Raw genomic sequence first — 19,211 nt, forward strand, 5'->3', positions numbered from 1 at the left:
GTATAGGGGGTTTATAAAGTGTTTGAGATTTATAAACTGATTGGGGAATGCTCGAAACTCCGAAATTAATACAATGTAAACACAATCAATTATTATTTATTGTTAATATTCAAAAGAACAAAAACCCTTATTTTTCCGTTTTTGCTTACTTTTTCGAACAATTTTGATTTATTTGTTTGTGGAAGGAAAATGGATTTATTGACTGGCCAATAATATGAACGCTTTTTGTAAGTCAAGTATTGTATTTGTAACTTTTACAAATATTGTTTTGTAACAAACCCGTTGCGTAGTGACGGGTAAAAATATTGATTAATTTTTGTTTTTGGAACTAAAAATAAAACTTATTTTGTATTTATCCAAAAATAGTTATCTTTTCTCTTAACAATGATATTTATTTTATTATGTTTAAACACATAGTGTTATATATGACAAATATGGGATAAGGTGATAATATTATTGTTTGTCATAAAAAGTAATATGTTAAAATATGTGTTTTAAAAAGTTGAAAAACAAATCTCGGTTAAAATAATTTATATTTTTTATTTTGAAAAATTGGAATTTCAAATTGTTGTAACGGACTTTTTGATAACATCTTTTAAATAAATAAATTGAAATGAATGACAGGTAAATGCACTACATTTATAATTGTAAGGTTGTAGATTTTTTGAAAATAAAATGAAAAATAATGATTTTACTGTTAGTATATTATAATTATGTTTTAGTTAAAAAAAATAATATAGTCAATTCCAATGAACACATTCTTAAATACCAAGAGTGAGTTTTGTTGATAATAAAAAGTTGTTAACAACATGTTAAATACACCATTCGAATGTTGTGTGTCTGATCCCTGTTATTTGCCAAAGAATAAGTTGCTGTGTAAATCATAATTTTATGATAAAATAATAATATAATACAATATTATTATTAATAATAATTATAAATAAAATAGTATAATATAATATAAATGTTAAATAATGTTTTTAATTCAAATAATTTATATAAAAATTTAAATCAACATTTATTGTCATAACAATTTCAAACGAATCTCGATAAACAATTAAAATTTAATAATTGAATATATTAAAATATTAATTATAGTAATCAAATAACATTGATATGTTTCAATTTTTATTTTTAAATAAGATAAAATTACATAAATATTAAAAAAATGAAAAAATCTACAGATTTAAAAAATGATTTTTAAAATATAAAAAAATATTTTGAACTCAAAACAGTCATTCATTGCGATATTTATATAATACAAAAAGAGGTTGTGATAAAAATATAATGTGTGTGAGAGCGAGACAATTATATTTGCAATGGTTGTTGAACACTTATTGTTGAACACGTGATTAAAATATTTGAGTGTGTGTGTTATATGATAAAAAATAGAACGCGATTCTTTTTAGTAATAATATATTTTATCCACAAAAATATAAATTATTCATTTTTATTTATTGGTTATTTTTGGTTTCATTAATTTTTTATTAATTTCTAAAAATGCAAAACAACAAAAACAAAAATAAAAACTAACACGTCTTATCCTTCTTAAAACTGCAGAGCAGGGTTTTTATTTTTCAAAATAGGTGTAAATATCGTTTTTTCCTTTGAAAGTTTCTAATAAATTCCCGAACTAGTTTATGGATCTAAACCAGTTTATTGACCCCCTATAATATGTTGTAGACATCTCAATATATTTTTGATCTGACTTTTCCATTGAACTGTGACTAGTTTCTGAAAGGATCAAGCAAAAAAGTGAACCTTTGTTCGTTTCTACTTCAAAAAAAGGTTCACTTTTTACAATAATTTAAATTTTTTTTACTATAAAATTTTACTAACTCAGTCATCCCAAGAAAGTTGAAGTAATTAAAAAAATAAAAGTCTCATTTACTTAAAAAATAACTAAAATTACTCGAAATCTATTATTTTTTTATTTTTAGAGTTCTCAGAAGGTTAATGTTTTCTGTCTAGTTCTTTTTTGTTGTATTTTAAGAATAAATTCAAATAAAAAACACAATTAAAAACATTTTCGATTTTGAACCAAAAAAACAAGTAAAGTTCAATATAGTTAAGGGTTTTTCGAGGATAAGGTGTATCCTCAGGATCAAAGTTATCCTTATTAAAAAATATTTTTTCGAGGATACAAAAAACAAATTTATTGGGTTCAGATCCCGATAAGGCCCATTTTCATAAATCAAGTTATAATTTACACTTAATATTTCGAGTCAAAGTTCGAATTTTAAATAATGGTAATAATTTGTCATAAATGCCAAAAAATTAAAAACAATCAAAAAATCGCCACAATAATTAATGAACAAAAATAATAATTATATCTCGCAAACTTGAGACGGGAAATAAGTAAACGTGAATTAAACTTGTTCATATTATGATTATATACTTATTGAAATTATTTCTGAATCAGTCTTTAAAACAAAACGATTGAAATTTACGTTTAAATTGATAATTCTTTTTTAATAAAATGAAAATTGAAAATATCAAAAACACTGATTTTCCAAAAATGTGATTTTAAAATAAAAATTTATAAATAATTTTGTAATTTATGCAATTATTCAAATTTATTGTAATAACAAAGTTAATCAAATTGTGTATATTTTAATATGAATGTTTCATTTTGATATTAACTTGTGTTTTAAACAGATTTACAGTTCTGAAGATGGCAAATATTTTCTGAGGATGACAGAAATAGAAAGTTTACATTTGTACGTCTATCTGAAATGTATATTGAGTAAGTTACTATTTTTGAATATGGGAACCCGTCATTTCACTTTTTAGGTGTTTAAGTCTGTGTTGATAACTTCTGTTTGTTACACGACTTACCATCCTCAAAGATATTTATAGCACTGCCACTATTGATTTATAATTCTATAAATAAAATAAAATTCTCAAAGAATTTTAATAAAATGAGTTTTGTTAATATCAAAAACGTCAAATAATATATAAAATTAATTATTAAATTAAAGATATAGTCATTCGGAACAAGTGTGCACCTTTATTTTTTTGTTTTTTACTCACAACTAAGGGGTAACTCTATTTTCTAAATATAACAAAAACAATAACAAGAAGTGGAATGAGGTTATAAATCAACATAAAATATAACTCGATATTTAAACAATAAATTAAACTGCTTGTTCTAATGAAAAACATTAAAATCCAGAATTTCCAATTGTCATACAGAACGAATAAAGCCAGTTTTGTTTGTTGAATGTGGGTGGTGCAAATTTTAAACATCACTTGAATAAAATGAAAATAATGAGACAAGTTACCTCATATGATTCAAAGACCTTTTCGCTACAAAATTACAGTGAACAAAAGACGGTTGAATAGTACAATTCAAAAAACTAATTGAGAAAATTTGTGCAAATTTAGTTATAGTTTAGTTATAGTATTCTAATTGGAATAATAGTTTTACAGAAATATGTTTTTGTTCTCTCGTTTTATTTTAAAAAAACATATATATTTTATTATAATTATATTATAAACAAAGTTGCACTGACACGTCAAAGTTGCACGGTTAAAAGAATGACTTTACATATATTAAAATTAATATTGTATTAATAATAATAATATAAACATATATTTTTTGTGTGTATATGTTTTGAAAAATAAATAAAACGGCATAAAAATAAAAAAATAATTTCACAAATTTGTTCATTTATCAATCGTTGTTTTATCGATATCCAAAACCTCGCGTTTTGAATTTGTGCAAATACATAAATTGACATCACATAAAGTATCCGTTATTTATATGTTATTTGCTATCAATTTTTATTGTTTGAAATATCATGAATTGATTTTTAATAAATTGTATTTTTTTGAAAAAAAAATTAAATATTGTTTGATTAATTTGTTTTGTGATTTTGGTTAAAAATCGACTTTTTTGATAATTTAAATTTTTGTCAAATGTTTACATATAGACCAGGGTTGGTCTAGTGGTAAATCAGAAAATAGAAATAGATTATTTTTTGTAAAAATCAACTGAAAAAATCATTTTTCAAAAAATCGATAAATAGCGTTTTTAAAAAAAATCGCGTGTTTCAAAATATACCTTTTTGATCTTAGGCAAAAAAATTTAAAATAAAAGAAATTGTGTAAAAGATATTTACCATCTTCAGAAAAAATAACAATCCTCATGAATTTTTTTCATATAGTTATCAAAAAATAAAAGTGTTTTCCACTACTTTTTATTTTTAAGTAAAATAATAAATGTAATAAAAAATTATTTTTTTTGTCAAATTCACTTACTATTTTTAAATGTATAAAACGTTTGTATTAGCAGCAAACTAATCACAATCATAAGTATCAAATTTATAATCACGAGAAAATTTTTTATAAAACAAAGATAAAAAATAAAGAATCAGTTGTTGCATAAAGATATGGGAAACCACCCAATTGGTATAAAAATATATTGTGATTAAATGTTAAATTGTTCAATGTAATAAAAACAACTTTTTGAAAACCTTCAAATTATAATTATTAATAAAAGAAACCATTACTGATCATAAAAACATTAAATAAAGCAAGTTATAGAACTCAATTATCATTTTTAAACCACAACGATAAATCGCTTCAGTATTATTGAAATTAAGCGTGTTGTGCAACAACACATAATCAAGTTGTGCCCGTGATTTATTGGATTTCTGTGAAACGCATACAACAGAAATCATGGAATGTCAAACACTTCAACAACAAATAAAAATATTGGGAAGTGAAAAATATCTTGAAAGAGTTCCAATTGAAATGAAAACCAAAGTGTTGGGTGTATTATACTTGACAGCTTGCCTTTAAAATGTATGATGATGTTAAAGGGAAGCCCGGAAAAATCCAAAAATTAATCGAACAATATTGCCATTGTTGAAAAAAAACATTTGGAGAAAAACAAAACACCACCAAACCAATCACTACCAAAGAACCTAAAGATGTTATAAAAGGAGTTTAAAGAAAAAATTGTTACAAATAACCATCGCAAACAGTTTTAGGAGTAAGGGTTTAATCAAACAGAATACGTAACAAATTCAAAATAAGATTGCTGAGCTGATTAAAAACGAGTTGGGAAGTTATTTAATTAGAGTTGTTAATATGTCGAACAACGACAAACAGTATAATGTTGAAAGAGTTGGTAACTTAAATGAAATTAAACATTCACTCCTAATCAACATAGACGAAAGTAATTATTGTTAATTTGTGGACTCAAAAAGTGCATTATTCATATTGATAACAATTAAGACAATACAAACTTTCACTTTGTTTTTCGCTTTTAAAAAAACCTACACCGATTGAAAATTTATATATCTTTCATAAAGTTTTTTTTTAAAACTCAATAATACAATTTTGTTATTAAAATTTTTTATAAGTGTTGTTAATATGTTTATCTTTCATTTATTGTTATTAGCCAATAAAGAGCAATGGGTTTTTCAATGGTGTCTCATATTGTTGTTATGAAATATTTCTTTGGTGTTTTGTCTCAAAAATATACTATTGCAGATAAAGTCAAAAATTCCAGAAAGAAGAAAAAGATAAAAAATTGGAACTCAAAGATCAAGATAGTGCTTTAGATGATAATAAGTTAAAAAATTGTTTTTGAATGATCACAAAAATTAAAATTGGTTGTTAATAATACCCGCTTGGAAAACAACACCTCAACCTTGCATTTGTTTTGTTGTGCTAAAAAGTCAATTATAACAAATTATGAAAGTACTTAGAATAGCATATTATTTCACCGTAGAGAGTGTTTCTTCGGAATTCAAAAGTTTTTGTGTGAACATGTCTGCGTAGTTTCTCTTTTATTTTATTAAATGAAAAGCATTTTGGACATTGATAAAAATGAAGTCACTTCAAAATGATAAAAAAAATTCGTGTTTTGTTGTGTTTATTTTTTGAGATATTTCCTGATAATTTAAATTTAAGTTGGACCACATTGACCATTTCCCTGTTAGATTTTTGGTTGATTCCCAAAACTGCATTATATTTTTAATTTTTAAGCAATTATTTATTAAAAAATGTTATTTTTGGTATTTTAATAATTTGTAAAATTGAATACAAAATAAACTATTAATTGGTAAGAAAACCTTATGTTATGTTTAATGTTAATATATAAATTGGACACATTTGACTGCTAGTATAAAGATTTTTATACTAAAAATAACAAGAAAATTGAAATAAAAATAAATTTTTAGCTTTTATAATCAAATATACAATATTTAACTCATAGTTAATTTATCATTTAAATGTGTATTTTATTGATAATATTAATGAATATTAAATATTAAATATATTTATTTATTTATTCAATATCACATATTATTTGAATTAAATTTATATATAAAAATGTAAAATCAATTATTATTTAAAAATTGAAAAATAATATTAAAAACAGATTGTTCTATAAAAAAGTTGTATATTTTTTATGTGAATATTGTTTGAAAAACCACAACTTGGTTCAAAAAGCAAACATCTATAAACTGAGACGACCAAATATTGTGCATGACATTATTCAATTCAAATAAATTTGAACCAAAAGTATATATATTTTTATTGATTGATTTACTTGTTTATTTTGAACTGTTTTTTGGGTATTAAATTAATATATCTGTGGGCATATATTATATTTTATAATAGCATTTATCTTGTGCATTCCGATTTTTTTATCATCACCCAAACTGATATAATTTATAATCAAATTTTTAAAGTATTAAATTATTTATCGTGTATTGTTTGTGGGTCTTTGTGTTTTCTACTTTCATTATCAATTTTAATTGGACATTGGTATAATTTTCACAATTTGTTGAATGTTTCAAAAAAATATACAAGTAAAACTTAAAAGGTAATTGCTAATGTGTATTGTGCAAATGTGTTTTTACAACTGTTTATTATGATGTTCTTTATATCATATTTTTCCATTAAGTAACAACAATTGGTTTATTTTAAAAAAAAAATTCATAAAACTTAATCAAATAATTATTGAAACACTGAGTTATTATATTTTTAATTTGAATAATATTATTTTAAATACAAACTTTTAGTGGTTTTGAAAATCATAAGTGATTTCACTTTTAAAAACAATCAATAGTTGATTTATTACATTTATTAATTACTTTAAATAATTAGATTAAAAACCCCATAATCTTATTCCTTATGATTCAAATAATTCAAAAGATACAAACAATCAGTAAGTGTAATTGAATTGTTTGTATGGTGGGTTAAGTCTGAATAAATTTTTGAAAGCTTTATATAATTTAATAATTATAATTTGTTGTATAAAAAAATGAAATGAAAATGAAATACTTTATAATTCTAATAGTTAATTAAATAATTTATAATTAATAATAATGAGTAGTTAAATAATAGGAATTATGAATGTTTGATGTTAATAATTCTTAAATACCTTATAAAAACAATGACAAATATTATTTATTTTGATAAATTTTTTGTTATCATGTTTCAACTTTATTCACGAAAGACATGTTTTTTATTTTTTAGTGTGATTTTCCCATATTTTCAATCATAATAATCTTATTATAATAATTGTTTTGTGCAAATGGATTTTTTATTTTCCAAAAATACTTATTAGAGTAATTTTCCCGATTTTTAATCAAAAACAAAAGCCGCAATTAAAAAGTTTGTAATTTTCGATGCTTTGTCCTATTTTCATCTGCCGACACGTGTCAGCCACAATTAGCTTACCAATTTTTTGGCGGGCCAAAGAAAATTGGTCAATTGTGGTTGGACTTATTTGAAAACATAAAATAAAGTGTCATAAGTACAAAAACAACCCAAAAAACTTTAAAATAAAAACATTTGTTTTAAAATATACATTTTTAGTTTTAGAAAATAAAAAAAATGTCTAAAATATTTACTATTCTCAGAAAAATCAATAATCCTCGTAAATTCCTATAATAATTAAAATGTGTCAATACATTCAAGTTTTGTCACAACACCACTTATTCCTATTCGTTTATAAACATCTTGACACCACATATCATCAACAATGTTGTATATGTCGTCTTTTAAGTAAGGTGGCTTTTTCAGGCGTTTTCCACTCACGACAAAATCTACGATATTCCAAGCAAACTTAAATCTATCTTTTGGATATATATCTTTCCATGTAGCACATTCATATAACGTTACTGCTAATGAATAGATATCAGCACCTTTCTTGTATTTTTCTTGATTCAACACTTCAGGTGCCATGTACTTTGGTGTTCCAATTCCTTTTGTAAATGTCATGTTAGTCATTAACAAGTTGATATTCCTTGATGAACCAAAATCAGTTAATTTTGCATTCACCTTTTCGTTTAGGTCAAGTGAGAATATTAAAATGTTATCCGGTTTAATGTCTCTGTGCAATATCCCATTTTCATGTAGATATGAAACACCTTTAGCTGCATCTATCATTATCTTCACTCGAAGTTTCATATCAACTTCTTCACCTATTTTGTGTATCATTAAATTTTGTAAACTTCCAAATTGTGCAAATTCGGTGACCATACATATCTTGCTTGCTATAAACACTGCGCCATAAAAGTGAATGATATATTCACTTCGAAATTTATCCAACATATTTACTTCCTTATTAAATTCATCCATTGAACCATCATTGTCAACAACAGTTTTCATCTTTTTTATAGCTACTACATTTCCTCTGTAATTTCCTTTATAGACAATACCAAACGAGCCTTCACCAAGTTTCTCATCTTCTGTTAATTCATCGTAATCGATTCGAGTAGTCTGTTGTGTCACACCAACAATTTTTATTTCGTTGTATTTCTCTTCATTGGTTTTAAGGTTTTTAGATACCAACTGTATTGTGCTGTTAATTTTGCAAGAACACAACGGATTGACATATACAGAAAACTCACATGCAAAGCCACTTTTAAGTGTGACAACTTCTGGATCAACACGGATTGCAAACTTGTTGACGTTCGAAGATAATGTAAATTGTATTTTGGTGGCGGTTTTATTTGTGTTTCCTACACATAAAACCTGCCTCGTTTCTTTGTTAACTTCAATTTGCTCGATGTCTGAATTCAAGTCTATTAAATTCGACGAAATGGAGAGATCTCCTTGTACACGAACAAAGTTTATATTGGATTTGTTCATATCAAAAAGTGTTGTCGTCTTTTCAATTTTGTGTGTGTGGATTTTGTTAAGAATGATCTTTGTAACAACAATAATTGATATAATCAGTATAACAAACATAATTATAACAAACAAAACTGCTACAAGAATGACCCACCAAACAGCCCGTGACTTACATGACATGCCATCTTCATTTGGAACGTACCAGAATGAACACTTTGAGCACTTTGATTGTGTCGTTTCTTTGCATTTCATTATTTTTGAATAATTAACACAACTTCCATTGGTAAGTAAGACAAATAATATACCACATGATGTGCATTTTGTGCTTGTTGATGTGCACGTATTGCAATTGTCATCACATTTTCGACACTCATTTGTGTTGACTATATAATACCCATCTTGACATTTTGAACACCCACTTTGTGTGACATTCACAGCACACCCAAAAATATCACTTTGTAATAAGCATTCCCCATCATTTGTTTTATAATTCGTTGAATTACACGCAAGACAACTATTGAGATTAAGGCATGTGCCACACTTTATATCACATTTTAAACAATCAAGCCCAACTCGGTAATACCCATCTTTACACACAACACAACCACTCCCAAAACTTGCAAATTGGTCACACGTCATTTTCAAGTCGTTGTTTGTGTTGCATTTGTAATCTGACAAATACATGTTTTGTGGACAACTGAGACATTTCGTTGCCGTTTCAAAACACGTCAAACAACTTGGGTCACAACTTTCACACAGTTTCGTTGACTCGTCATAATAATAAGTATCTTGACATTTTATACATCCAAAACTATTTTGTACTTCACAGTGAATATCACGGCTATTTTCACATTTGTTTTGTGAAAGAATAAAATTATTATCACATTCTCCACATTTTGCATTGGTAAGTACTATACAATTTATTATTTCTTTGTTGCACCTCCCATTTGTGTCATTAGGAATTTCACAGTTTCCGTTGATACTCATTTCATTGTTTGTGTCACATTTTATTACTCTCCCATTTTCACACAAAGCAGAATCGACACATTTTTCGCAAGTGTTCATACTTAAAAAATATCCATTTTTACATGTAATTATATTTGTATTACTCGTCGTCTCAACTTTGGTTTTATCACTTTCAATACACTCTCCATTCAAATTCAACATTTTCTTATTGTTGTTTTCACATATTTGACAAGTCCCATCTATTTTGATTACATTACAGTCGGTCACTTTTTCACAATTTCCATTCTTCATGTAAAAACCATTCAAACACTTCTTACACCAATTGGATGTCGAAAATAAACAATTTTCATTTTTTATGCAATTCCCATCAATAAGTTTGTAAGTTGATTGACATTTTTCGCAAACACTTCTGTCGTTTGGGCAATATTTACAATTCGAAACATCACAATCATTTAAAATATGGCACTGTTGTGACGATTTGTTGTATAATCCATTTCCACACTCAACACCACTTATTATTTTTATTCCATTTTTAGTGTTCAGTGCGGCGTTGTATTTAACATTTCCATAAACCAGTTTTGATTCTGAGATAAATAGGACTTTTTTGGTGAGTGAATTTGATTCTATTTCAACCAATAATTTTGAAGTAATTTGAACAATAACATTATCTGTTTTATAAAAAGAAATTTGAGTATTACCAATTGTGGTACTTTCATCAGTAAAATCGTCATCAACTTTTTTAATATTCTTGTTTTTATCGTTTTTTGTAGAGTCAACAGTAATTTTTAAAAATGTGATATTTGCGAATGGAGTGATATACCAATCCTCTTTATCTTCACATGGGCAATATGGTTCAGTATAACCCATTGTATTCGTCTTAGAATCGAATTGATTCAAGTGACAAAATATTTTCTTTGAATTTCCATTTCTATATAAATGGCCGTCTAATAATAAATTGGTTTGTGAAGCGCCAACAATTGGGGTTTTTGAGTAAACCAAATCGAAATTCCAATTATTAGTCACATAATTGTTATCAGCCAAATTAAAAGTATTTACAAAGAAAAGAGGGAAGTCTCTTATCGTTCGATTTGTAAGTAAGAAATTGCAGTTATTCATATTTGTTGAAGTATCCACATGTATAATGGAATCTAAAGTTATATTAACAATTCCTTGAGAGCACACAAATAAAGAACACAAGACAATAGGAAATTCTTCAATAGTATTCGATTTATTAATTATAAGTTTGCCATTATTTGAAATATCAATTTTTGTTGCATTGAGGAAGGAGTTGTCTGTTATTGAAAATGTTCCCGATGTTATTTCAATTGAGCTGTAACTATACAATTTTGATGAGTCTTTCATGTTAACAACTGAATTTTCTTTAATTAAAATATTTATAACGACAACCATGGTATTGTCTATAATAGAAAACGATGTTCTTCCATTTAAAGTAATATTTGATTGTGTTGTTACTTGTGCATTATTTTTAATAACAATTTGTGCCATATCTGTGCTATTAATTGTATCTGTTGTTATAGAACCATTTTCATTCACTTGAAGTATCGATTTTTGATTAAGAAAAATTGTTTTTGAACAAGTGATTTGAGCCCTTCCCCAAATAATTATTTTGGAGTCGTTTTTAAAATTAATGTTTTCTATTAATATCAAAAAAGTGTTGTCTTTCATGACTAATGTGGAATTCTCTATAAAATTGACTGTTTTCATAGAAACGAGTCTGGCATCGTTAACAATCAAAAAGGAAGAATTTGAATAAAAATATATAATTCCTTGGCTCATAAAATTGGAATTGTTGCTCATAGACAGTTTTGAGTTTTCTCGAAAGTAAGTTGTACCAGTTGACTCATAAAGAGCCTTTTTATTCAACAACAGCTGTGAAGTACCAAATAAATATATGTATTTGGAACATTTAAAAATAGTGGTATCTTCCATTAAACAAACTGAATTTCCTTTTAATTGTAAAGTACCAACGAACACTTGACTTGAAGATGCTATATTTAGTTGACTAAAATCATATAATAATATCGAATTTGTAATATTCAAAACGGCCGAATTTGTGAGATATAGAGTCACTTCAGAACCATCTCCAACTGTTAATGTACTTAATGTACAGTTTGTACTTATTTCGGTGTCGGTTTTTACTTGTGTAGTTAATGAACATATTTGACCATAAACAACACTAAACAACAAAAAATAATATATCAAGTAATGAACACTGTATATCGGATTCATTATGTAGTTTTAAGATTAATACTTTTAAAATGTTAACTTTTTTCAGTTTTTATATGTTTTTAAATGTTTGAAGGGAATTAATAATTATTAAAGTTTTAATAAAAAATAAATCCCTTTTTTAATTAATAATTAAAAAATTTAATTGCATGGATTCACTTTACATTTTTAGAATATATGTAATAATAAAACTTAAAACAAGTCTCTTTTCGTAATTTTGTTTAATTATTTAATAATTTAATTGATTTAATTTTTATATAAAAATAAATATTCAATATTTTTTCGAAAATTTTAAAACATGAAATAATAGTTCAATTTTATAAATATTATCAGTGTTTTTCAACTTGTAATATAATAAACCAAAAAACAACTCAATTTTTATCAAATAAAGTGAAATAAAATGAACTGTTTATTAATTATTTTTTCGTTTTTTACATTAATAAAATTTTCAAAAACACCGAGCAGCAAGAGTTTTTTCTACACACTTTTTTCACTTTTTTACACAGATAATAAATTTATTGGTTGTCAAAGAATAAGTGGTTGTCATGAAAATAATGTTATTAAAAACAAAAAAAATGTTTTTTTTTCAAAAAATTTTTTAATGAATTGAGTAAGTCGATTATCAAATGAAATAATAAATATTAACTAATTTGTTTTATAATATTATATAAGGCATTAAACAAATAATAATAATGTTAACCTTTTAAACTTATAACAATAATAAAAATTACTTATTTGAAAAAGACTTATTAAATGATATATACTTGTGTTTTTTTTGGTGAACCCAACAACAGTAAAAGATATAGACAATGAAAACAATAATCAAAACAAACGTTTAGTTAAATTAAACACAATAACAGTTTTCATAATAAATGTCATATTCGTAATATAACGATATATTACACGTTGTTTATCAATGAATGCCTTATGATTAATTTTTTCGTTTTCGTTTAAAATTATTCAAACTTTATAATCGTAATTATTGCTTGTTGATTTACACATCCTCAACTTATTCATAATAAATTGCACATCCCGACATCAGTTTATTTATATGACGACAAAGTACAGTCAGTTTTGTTTTTGAAGATGAGTAAAGTCTTTTTGTGTTTTTTCTGTTTTTTAATAAAAATACACATTATTAAATTTTTATTTTTTTGACAACCACTTTCTGAAAATTCAATCCAAACCAATATGGCTTTCCCGTAAATTTACTTGTTAAACAGTTAACAATTTATAATTATTAAAAATAAATATATGAAAATACTTTTTTATACTCTTAACAACTACTTTTTCTTGCATCTGTAATCTTTTTTAATTTTTTTAATCGTTTATTAAAAGATATACTCAACAGTCAAATCGATTACCTTTCAAGCAACACAGTAAATACACAAGCTAGAACACTTTTTAATACACCATTTTAAACGTTTCTTAACAAAGACCAATACGGCTTTATTCCACACCCCCTCATGTTGGATTTCTCATTCGTTCAGAAAATCCTTTCACTGCCAAACTGAAAAAATCGCTTTGGATTTACTCACCAACCGAACGTGATTGCATCCATATTCAGCGGTTTTTCAAGTGCCTGTCGATCAATCGATAAATGACTCGTTCCAATAAAACCTCTCAAGAGTGGGAGGGTGTGATAATTTAGTTTTCATGAGAGCAGGCATTTTTAGCCAATCAAACCTTAATTACTACTCGATAAAAAAACTTTATTTTTAGTTTTTGTCTGAAAACGCCAGCTCTTGAGAGAACACTCTCTTTAGAAGTACCGCTTTTGGAAGGTTTTATGAAGTTTGTGTTATTGGCTTTCGTTCCAAAAAAATCTCAATTGTTGTTTGTATTTTTGTTTTAAATATTTTTCCAATAAATTTAAAAAAATAATTTTAACCCTTTCGAAATAATCAATATCATGAATTTTTTATTTAATATTTAGTTTTGTATTTTTAAATATAACTCAAAACCGTTTTAACATATTTTTGTTTTTTTGTTTTAAATAAAAGTGATTTCAATTAAATAAACAAATTAATAAGACATTGCATATTTTGATATTGATGAAATTATTTAGAATTTAACTTAGACATAGTAAATTATCAAGTTATAGATTAATACATAATATTTTATCTTTATTTTTTATTATATAATAAATGCTTACTCGTTTTTATATACAACAACTATAATAACATATGTCATACATTAAAAAAGAATGTGATATGGTTATCTGATTTAATAACAAATGAATTTCAACTAAATTTTAAAATATGTTTTTAATGATTGCTTATTTATATATTATTTTTGTAAATATAAAATTAGACTAATGTTCATTTGTAAAATAATTTAACCCCCTTAAGTTATAAAAATATCAATTCAACAAATTTTCGATTCTTTGAACCGCTTGGTTGATTGTAATTCTTTTTTCCATTTGTGGAGACCAACAGTCTGATATTATATCATATTGTTCATTGCTCATCATCTCAAGTTTTTTAAGACGATTACCACCCATGACAAATTCCGCGATTTTCCATGGATATTTAAACTGATCTTTTAAATAGGGCTCCTTCCATGAAATGACTTCAAATATAGTGATTCCAAAAGAATACACGTCAGCAGATTTTTTATACTTCTGTTGTTTCAAAATCTCGGGAGCCATGTATACTGGTGTTCCAATTCCTTTTGTAAATGTCATGTTAGTTTGAAGCATATTTACATTTCGACTACTTCCGAAATCAGTTAATTTAGCATTCACTTTTTCTGTGATATCCAAAGACATTACAAGCAAATTGTCCGGTTTTATGTCTCTGTGTAATATTCCATTTTCATGTAAATATGAAACACCTTTTGCACCATCAAGTAAGAATTTCAACTTTAACTTCATATCAATTTCGTCACTTTTTTTGTGTTTTATCAAATCTTGGAGTGATCCATATAAAGCCAATTCGGTGACCATAGATATCTTTTTTCGGAATAAAGACTGCGCCATAAAAGTGGATGATGTATTCACTTCGATATTTGTCAAGCATCTAAACTTCTTTTGTAAATTCATCAAGTCCGCTTTCATTGCTATCAAACTGTTTCATCTTTTTTATAGCAACTACATTTCCTCTGTATTTTCCTTTATAGACAATTCCAAAGGAACCTTCACCAAGTTTCTCATCTTCTTCAAGTTCTCTATAATTCAATTTAGTTGTTTGTTCAGTCTCTAATTCTATGTGTATTTTTGTGTTTTCCATAATTCCTGTTGTAAGATTTAATGAAGTAATCATCACATCTTCCTTGGTAGAACAAGTACACAACGGCTTGATAAATATTTCAAACTCGCAAGCATATCCAGGCTTGAGAGACACGAGTGAAGGTACTGTTTGTATTTCATAAAAATCACACCCTTCCATCACACTAAATTGTACCTTCAAGTTGTTTTTGGAATCGTTTCCAATGCAAATCAAATCCCTTGTTTCTTTATCAACTTTGAGTGGATCATTGTTATCAAGATCAAAAGCCAATTTTTTCTTGTTTGATACGAGATTTGAACTTATTTTCATCATTTCAATGTTAGACCGACTCATCTTGAAGTTGCAAATATTTTGCTCTTTTTTCTTTTGTTTTTGATTTTGCAACCAAAGAATTACAACTATTATTATCACAACAATTAAAATGATAACTACTAATGTGACTGAAATCGGTAGTCCAACGACTAAACCATAATTAGTCACTTTGTTACAGTTATCACCTATGTCACTTGGTTTGTGATACCCTTCACATTCAATACATTTCGAGTTGTTAGCAGATTTACAATAATCAATTTCCTTGAAATACAAACACTTTGAATTGAATAAAACATAATCCTTTTCTACACACACTTTGCAACTTAGTGCGTTGTCACACGAAATGCAGTTTTCTGAACAATTCTTGCATTGGTAATTCTCTAAGTAATAACCAGAATTACACTTTACGCATCCAATTGGCGTTTTTGTATCACAATTAGTCAAATTGTCGTATGATACACACAATTTATTTTCTCTACCAGAGAGTTTGTAGTATTCCTCTTTGCATGTTAAACATGAATCACCCTCTACACATGTACCACATGATTCATCACAAGAAATACAATCAGTTTTTTGTTTGTAATAGTGGTCTTTGCAAATAGCACATCCACCACCTGTTGGAAGTGTTAAGTCACATTTTGTAAACAGGTCGCCAAGTGGTTCACATGTAAAAGTAGAGGAAAGGTAATACCCAGGTTGGCATGAAGTACAGTAAGTTGTGTTGTAACATTCTTTGCAATTTGTCGAACAAAGAAGACACTCACCATCACAGTTGTTATAGTAATACCCTTTGTTGCATCTTTCACACCCTTTATTGTTTCTTATGAAACATGATACCTCTGCACCTTTCAAGTCTTGTTTGATGTTAGTTGAATTGGTTTCTTGTTCATTTTCATCAAATTGTTCAGAACAATTCCCATTCTTCAATTTGAACGAGTCCAAACACTCAATACACTTCGATTTAGATATAATCGAATATTTACAGTCTTCTATTTGCGCCAAAGAAAGTGGCAAACAGAAGTGATAGTTCCCTTCTTTGTTAATTGAGTCAATTGAATAGAAATTTTCAGTGCACTGTAAACAACGCAGACCATCACTATTGACACAACTCACTTCACTCTTTTCAACACAAAATCCATTTGTTTGTATCACATAATTCTCTGTACACTTTTTACATTTGCCACCCTCACAATATTTACAATTTGGAACAGAACAAGTTACACACTTACCATCGTGCATTTCCATATTATCATCAACACATTTTGAACAGAAGTCGTTTGAATATTTTGAACAAGAAATGTCGTTGACACACTTCTTGTTTTCCACGTCATATGTATGTTGTTCTTTGCATGCGATGATTTCAATGACATTGTTGTAATTAACACATACAGAAGCGTTTTTATTGCACATGTTGCATTGGTTGTTATATCCAAGATAATTGTCATTGACACATTTATAGACAACATCGTTTCTGATTGTATTACCACTTGCTACCTTCTGACAAGTCGCTCCATTGAGTAAATAATTGTCATCACAGTGAATACACTCACTTTGGGTTTTGTAATTTCTTTGATATTTGCAATTTGAGGCTTTGGTCTTGCAATCCGAGTTGACTGATATCTGGTGTGCACAGTCACATGATACCTTTGATACTGTTGATGGGTGTTACAGTTGTTTGTTGCAACACATTTGTATTCAGAAAGGTAATACGACCCATCACATCGCAAACACTGCTGATCGGTCAATCCTGTCAAACAGCCAATAGCATTGCTGTCGCACTTTTGTGTTGTTTTGTTGTATATTTGGGAAGATGTGCAGCTCACACACGTTTTTGTTTGAGAAGCCAAGACATACGGAGAATAGCACAACAAACACACAGGAACACCAACAGATTGCGTTGAACATGTTTGGCAATTGGGCAGATCATTGCAACACTGTCCACATGATGTTTCAGTGTTTTTGTAACTGCCAGAAGGACAACTCACACACTTCTGACTGGATAAGTAATACGGGTCGTTACATGTCAAACACTCTTTTATTCTTGAATTGCACGTTTTGCAATTTGTATCAATCGTGCTGCAAGGCACACACATTCCAGAGTCGTTGGGATAATACCCATTTTCACAATCAACACATTTTCGCGTGTAGTCTGATTTGCATGTTTTGCAGTTGCTGTCAAATGTTTTGCAAGTGACACACACTTTACTCTTTGTATTTTCAAACACGTAATTAGTCATACAGGCAGTGCAGATACCACTGGTTTGATCACAATTGCCATTGCATGTTGTACTGCACAATTTGCATTTCTTAGTTGATTCATCGGGGTACATCCCACTTGTCTTGCATGTCACACACTGTCGTTGGTATGACGAATCACACGTCAGACAATTTGCATCATATGTTGAGCATTTGTCACACACCAAACTGTTTGTTGTGGAAAACACGTAATTTGACAGACACCCTGTACAAAATCCAGTTGAACCACTACATTGACTACCACACGTCGAGTCACAACTCTGACACATTTATAGCCTTCTGTGGATTTTGGGTATTTACCATTCGAACACAACTCACACTTTCTGGTGAAGTCAGTTGCACATTTCGAGCAGTATGAATCAAATTCAAAACACTTCACACAGACTTTCGATATTGGAGAAGTCACTGTGTAATTCAACAAACACTGCGAGCAATATCCACTTGTCGAGTCACATGTATTTGCTTTACAAGTTGAGTCACACACCACACACCTTCCATTGAACAAATAAAACCCACTGTTCTCACAACACGCGATACACTTTCTTTCTCCATTTGAGGCACATGCAACACAGTTGACATCGAATGTAGAACAGTCAATACATGTTAATCCTTTTGGATCATTGAAAACTTTTCCAGAAACACAATTTGTGCAAATTCCATTTGTTGTGTCACAACTCCCACCACATGAAGCATCACAGCTTTTACATTTTCCATTTGAAACATCGGGATACATTATTGATTTGCATGTGGTGCAATTTCTGGAACTTGACAAACTGCAAGACGCACAATTTGTGTCAAATGAAGTACAACTCAAACATCCAATTTGTTTTGGTTCATAAAAGACGTAATTGGATTTACATCGTGTGCAAATACCATCTGTTCCACATGTTGAACACGTTGAGTCACACAACGCACACACTCCATTCGATAAATACGAAACTCCACTTTGACACAAAAGACACTTTCTTTCAGTTCTCGAACAACTTAGACAATTCGAATCAAAAGAAGAACAGCTTTGACACTGTTTTGGGTTTGATGGGTTGATTGTGTACTAATCATTGACACAAGTCATGCAATTACCTGTTGTGGTGAACACCCATC

At 27.6% G+C, this 19,211-nt stretch overlaps 3 protein-coding genes across 3 annotated transcripts; all 3 read right to left on the bottom strand.

Annotated features, from left to right (window-relative positions):
* Positions 1 to 7,917: 7,917 nt before the first annotated feature.
* On the bottom strand, positions 7,918 to 12,315 carry EIN_144320 (protein serine/threonine kinase, putative; the record flags this gene model as incomplete). Its single annotated transcript, XM_004258205.1, has 1 exon — positions 7,918 to 12,315. The coding sequence occupies one exon, from the start codon at positions 12,313 to 12,315 to the stop codon at positions 7,918 to 7,920; it is 4,398 nt and encodes a 1,465-aa protein (XP_004258253.1).
* A 2,359-nt stretch (positions 12,316 to 14,674) lies between these two features.
* EIN_144330 (protein serine/threonine kinase, putative) lies at positions 14,675 to 17,264 on the bottom strand (the record flags this gene model as incomplete). The annotated part of the gene is made up of 2 exons (XM_004258206.1): positions 14,675 to 15,283; positions 15,339 to 17,264. 2 exons carry the CDS (start codon positions 17,262 to 17,264, stop codon positions 14,675 to 14,677), a joined length of 2,535 nt encoding a protein of 844 aa, XP_004258254.1.
* An 80-nt stretch (positions 17,265 to 17,344) lies between these two features.
* EIN_144340 (hypothetical protein) lies at positions 17,345 to 19,053 on the bottom strand (the record flags this gene model as incomplete). The annotated part of the gene is made up of 2 exons (XM_004258207.1): positions 17,345 to 18,188; positions 18,275 to 19,053. Coding segments are annotated over 2 exons (1,623 nt in total), but the record flags the coding sequence as incomplete, so codon positions are not given.
* Positions 19,054 to 19,211: the final 158 nt, after the last annotated feature.

The sequence above is a fragment of the Entamoeba invadens genome (assembly GCF_000330505.1).
Source record: "Entamoeba invadens IP1 unplaced genomic scaffold scaff_1105074725403, whole genome shotgun sequence".
In the NCBI taxonomy this organism is placed as follows: Eukaryota; Evosea; order Mastigamoebida; family Endamoebidae; genus Entamoeba; species Entamoeba invadens.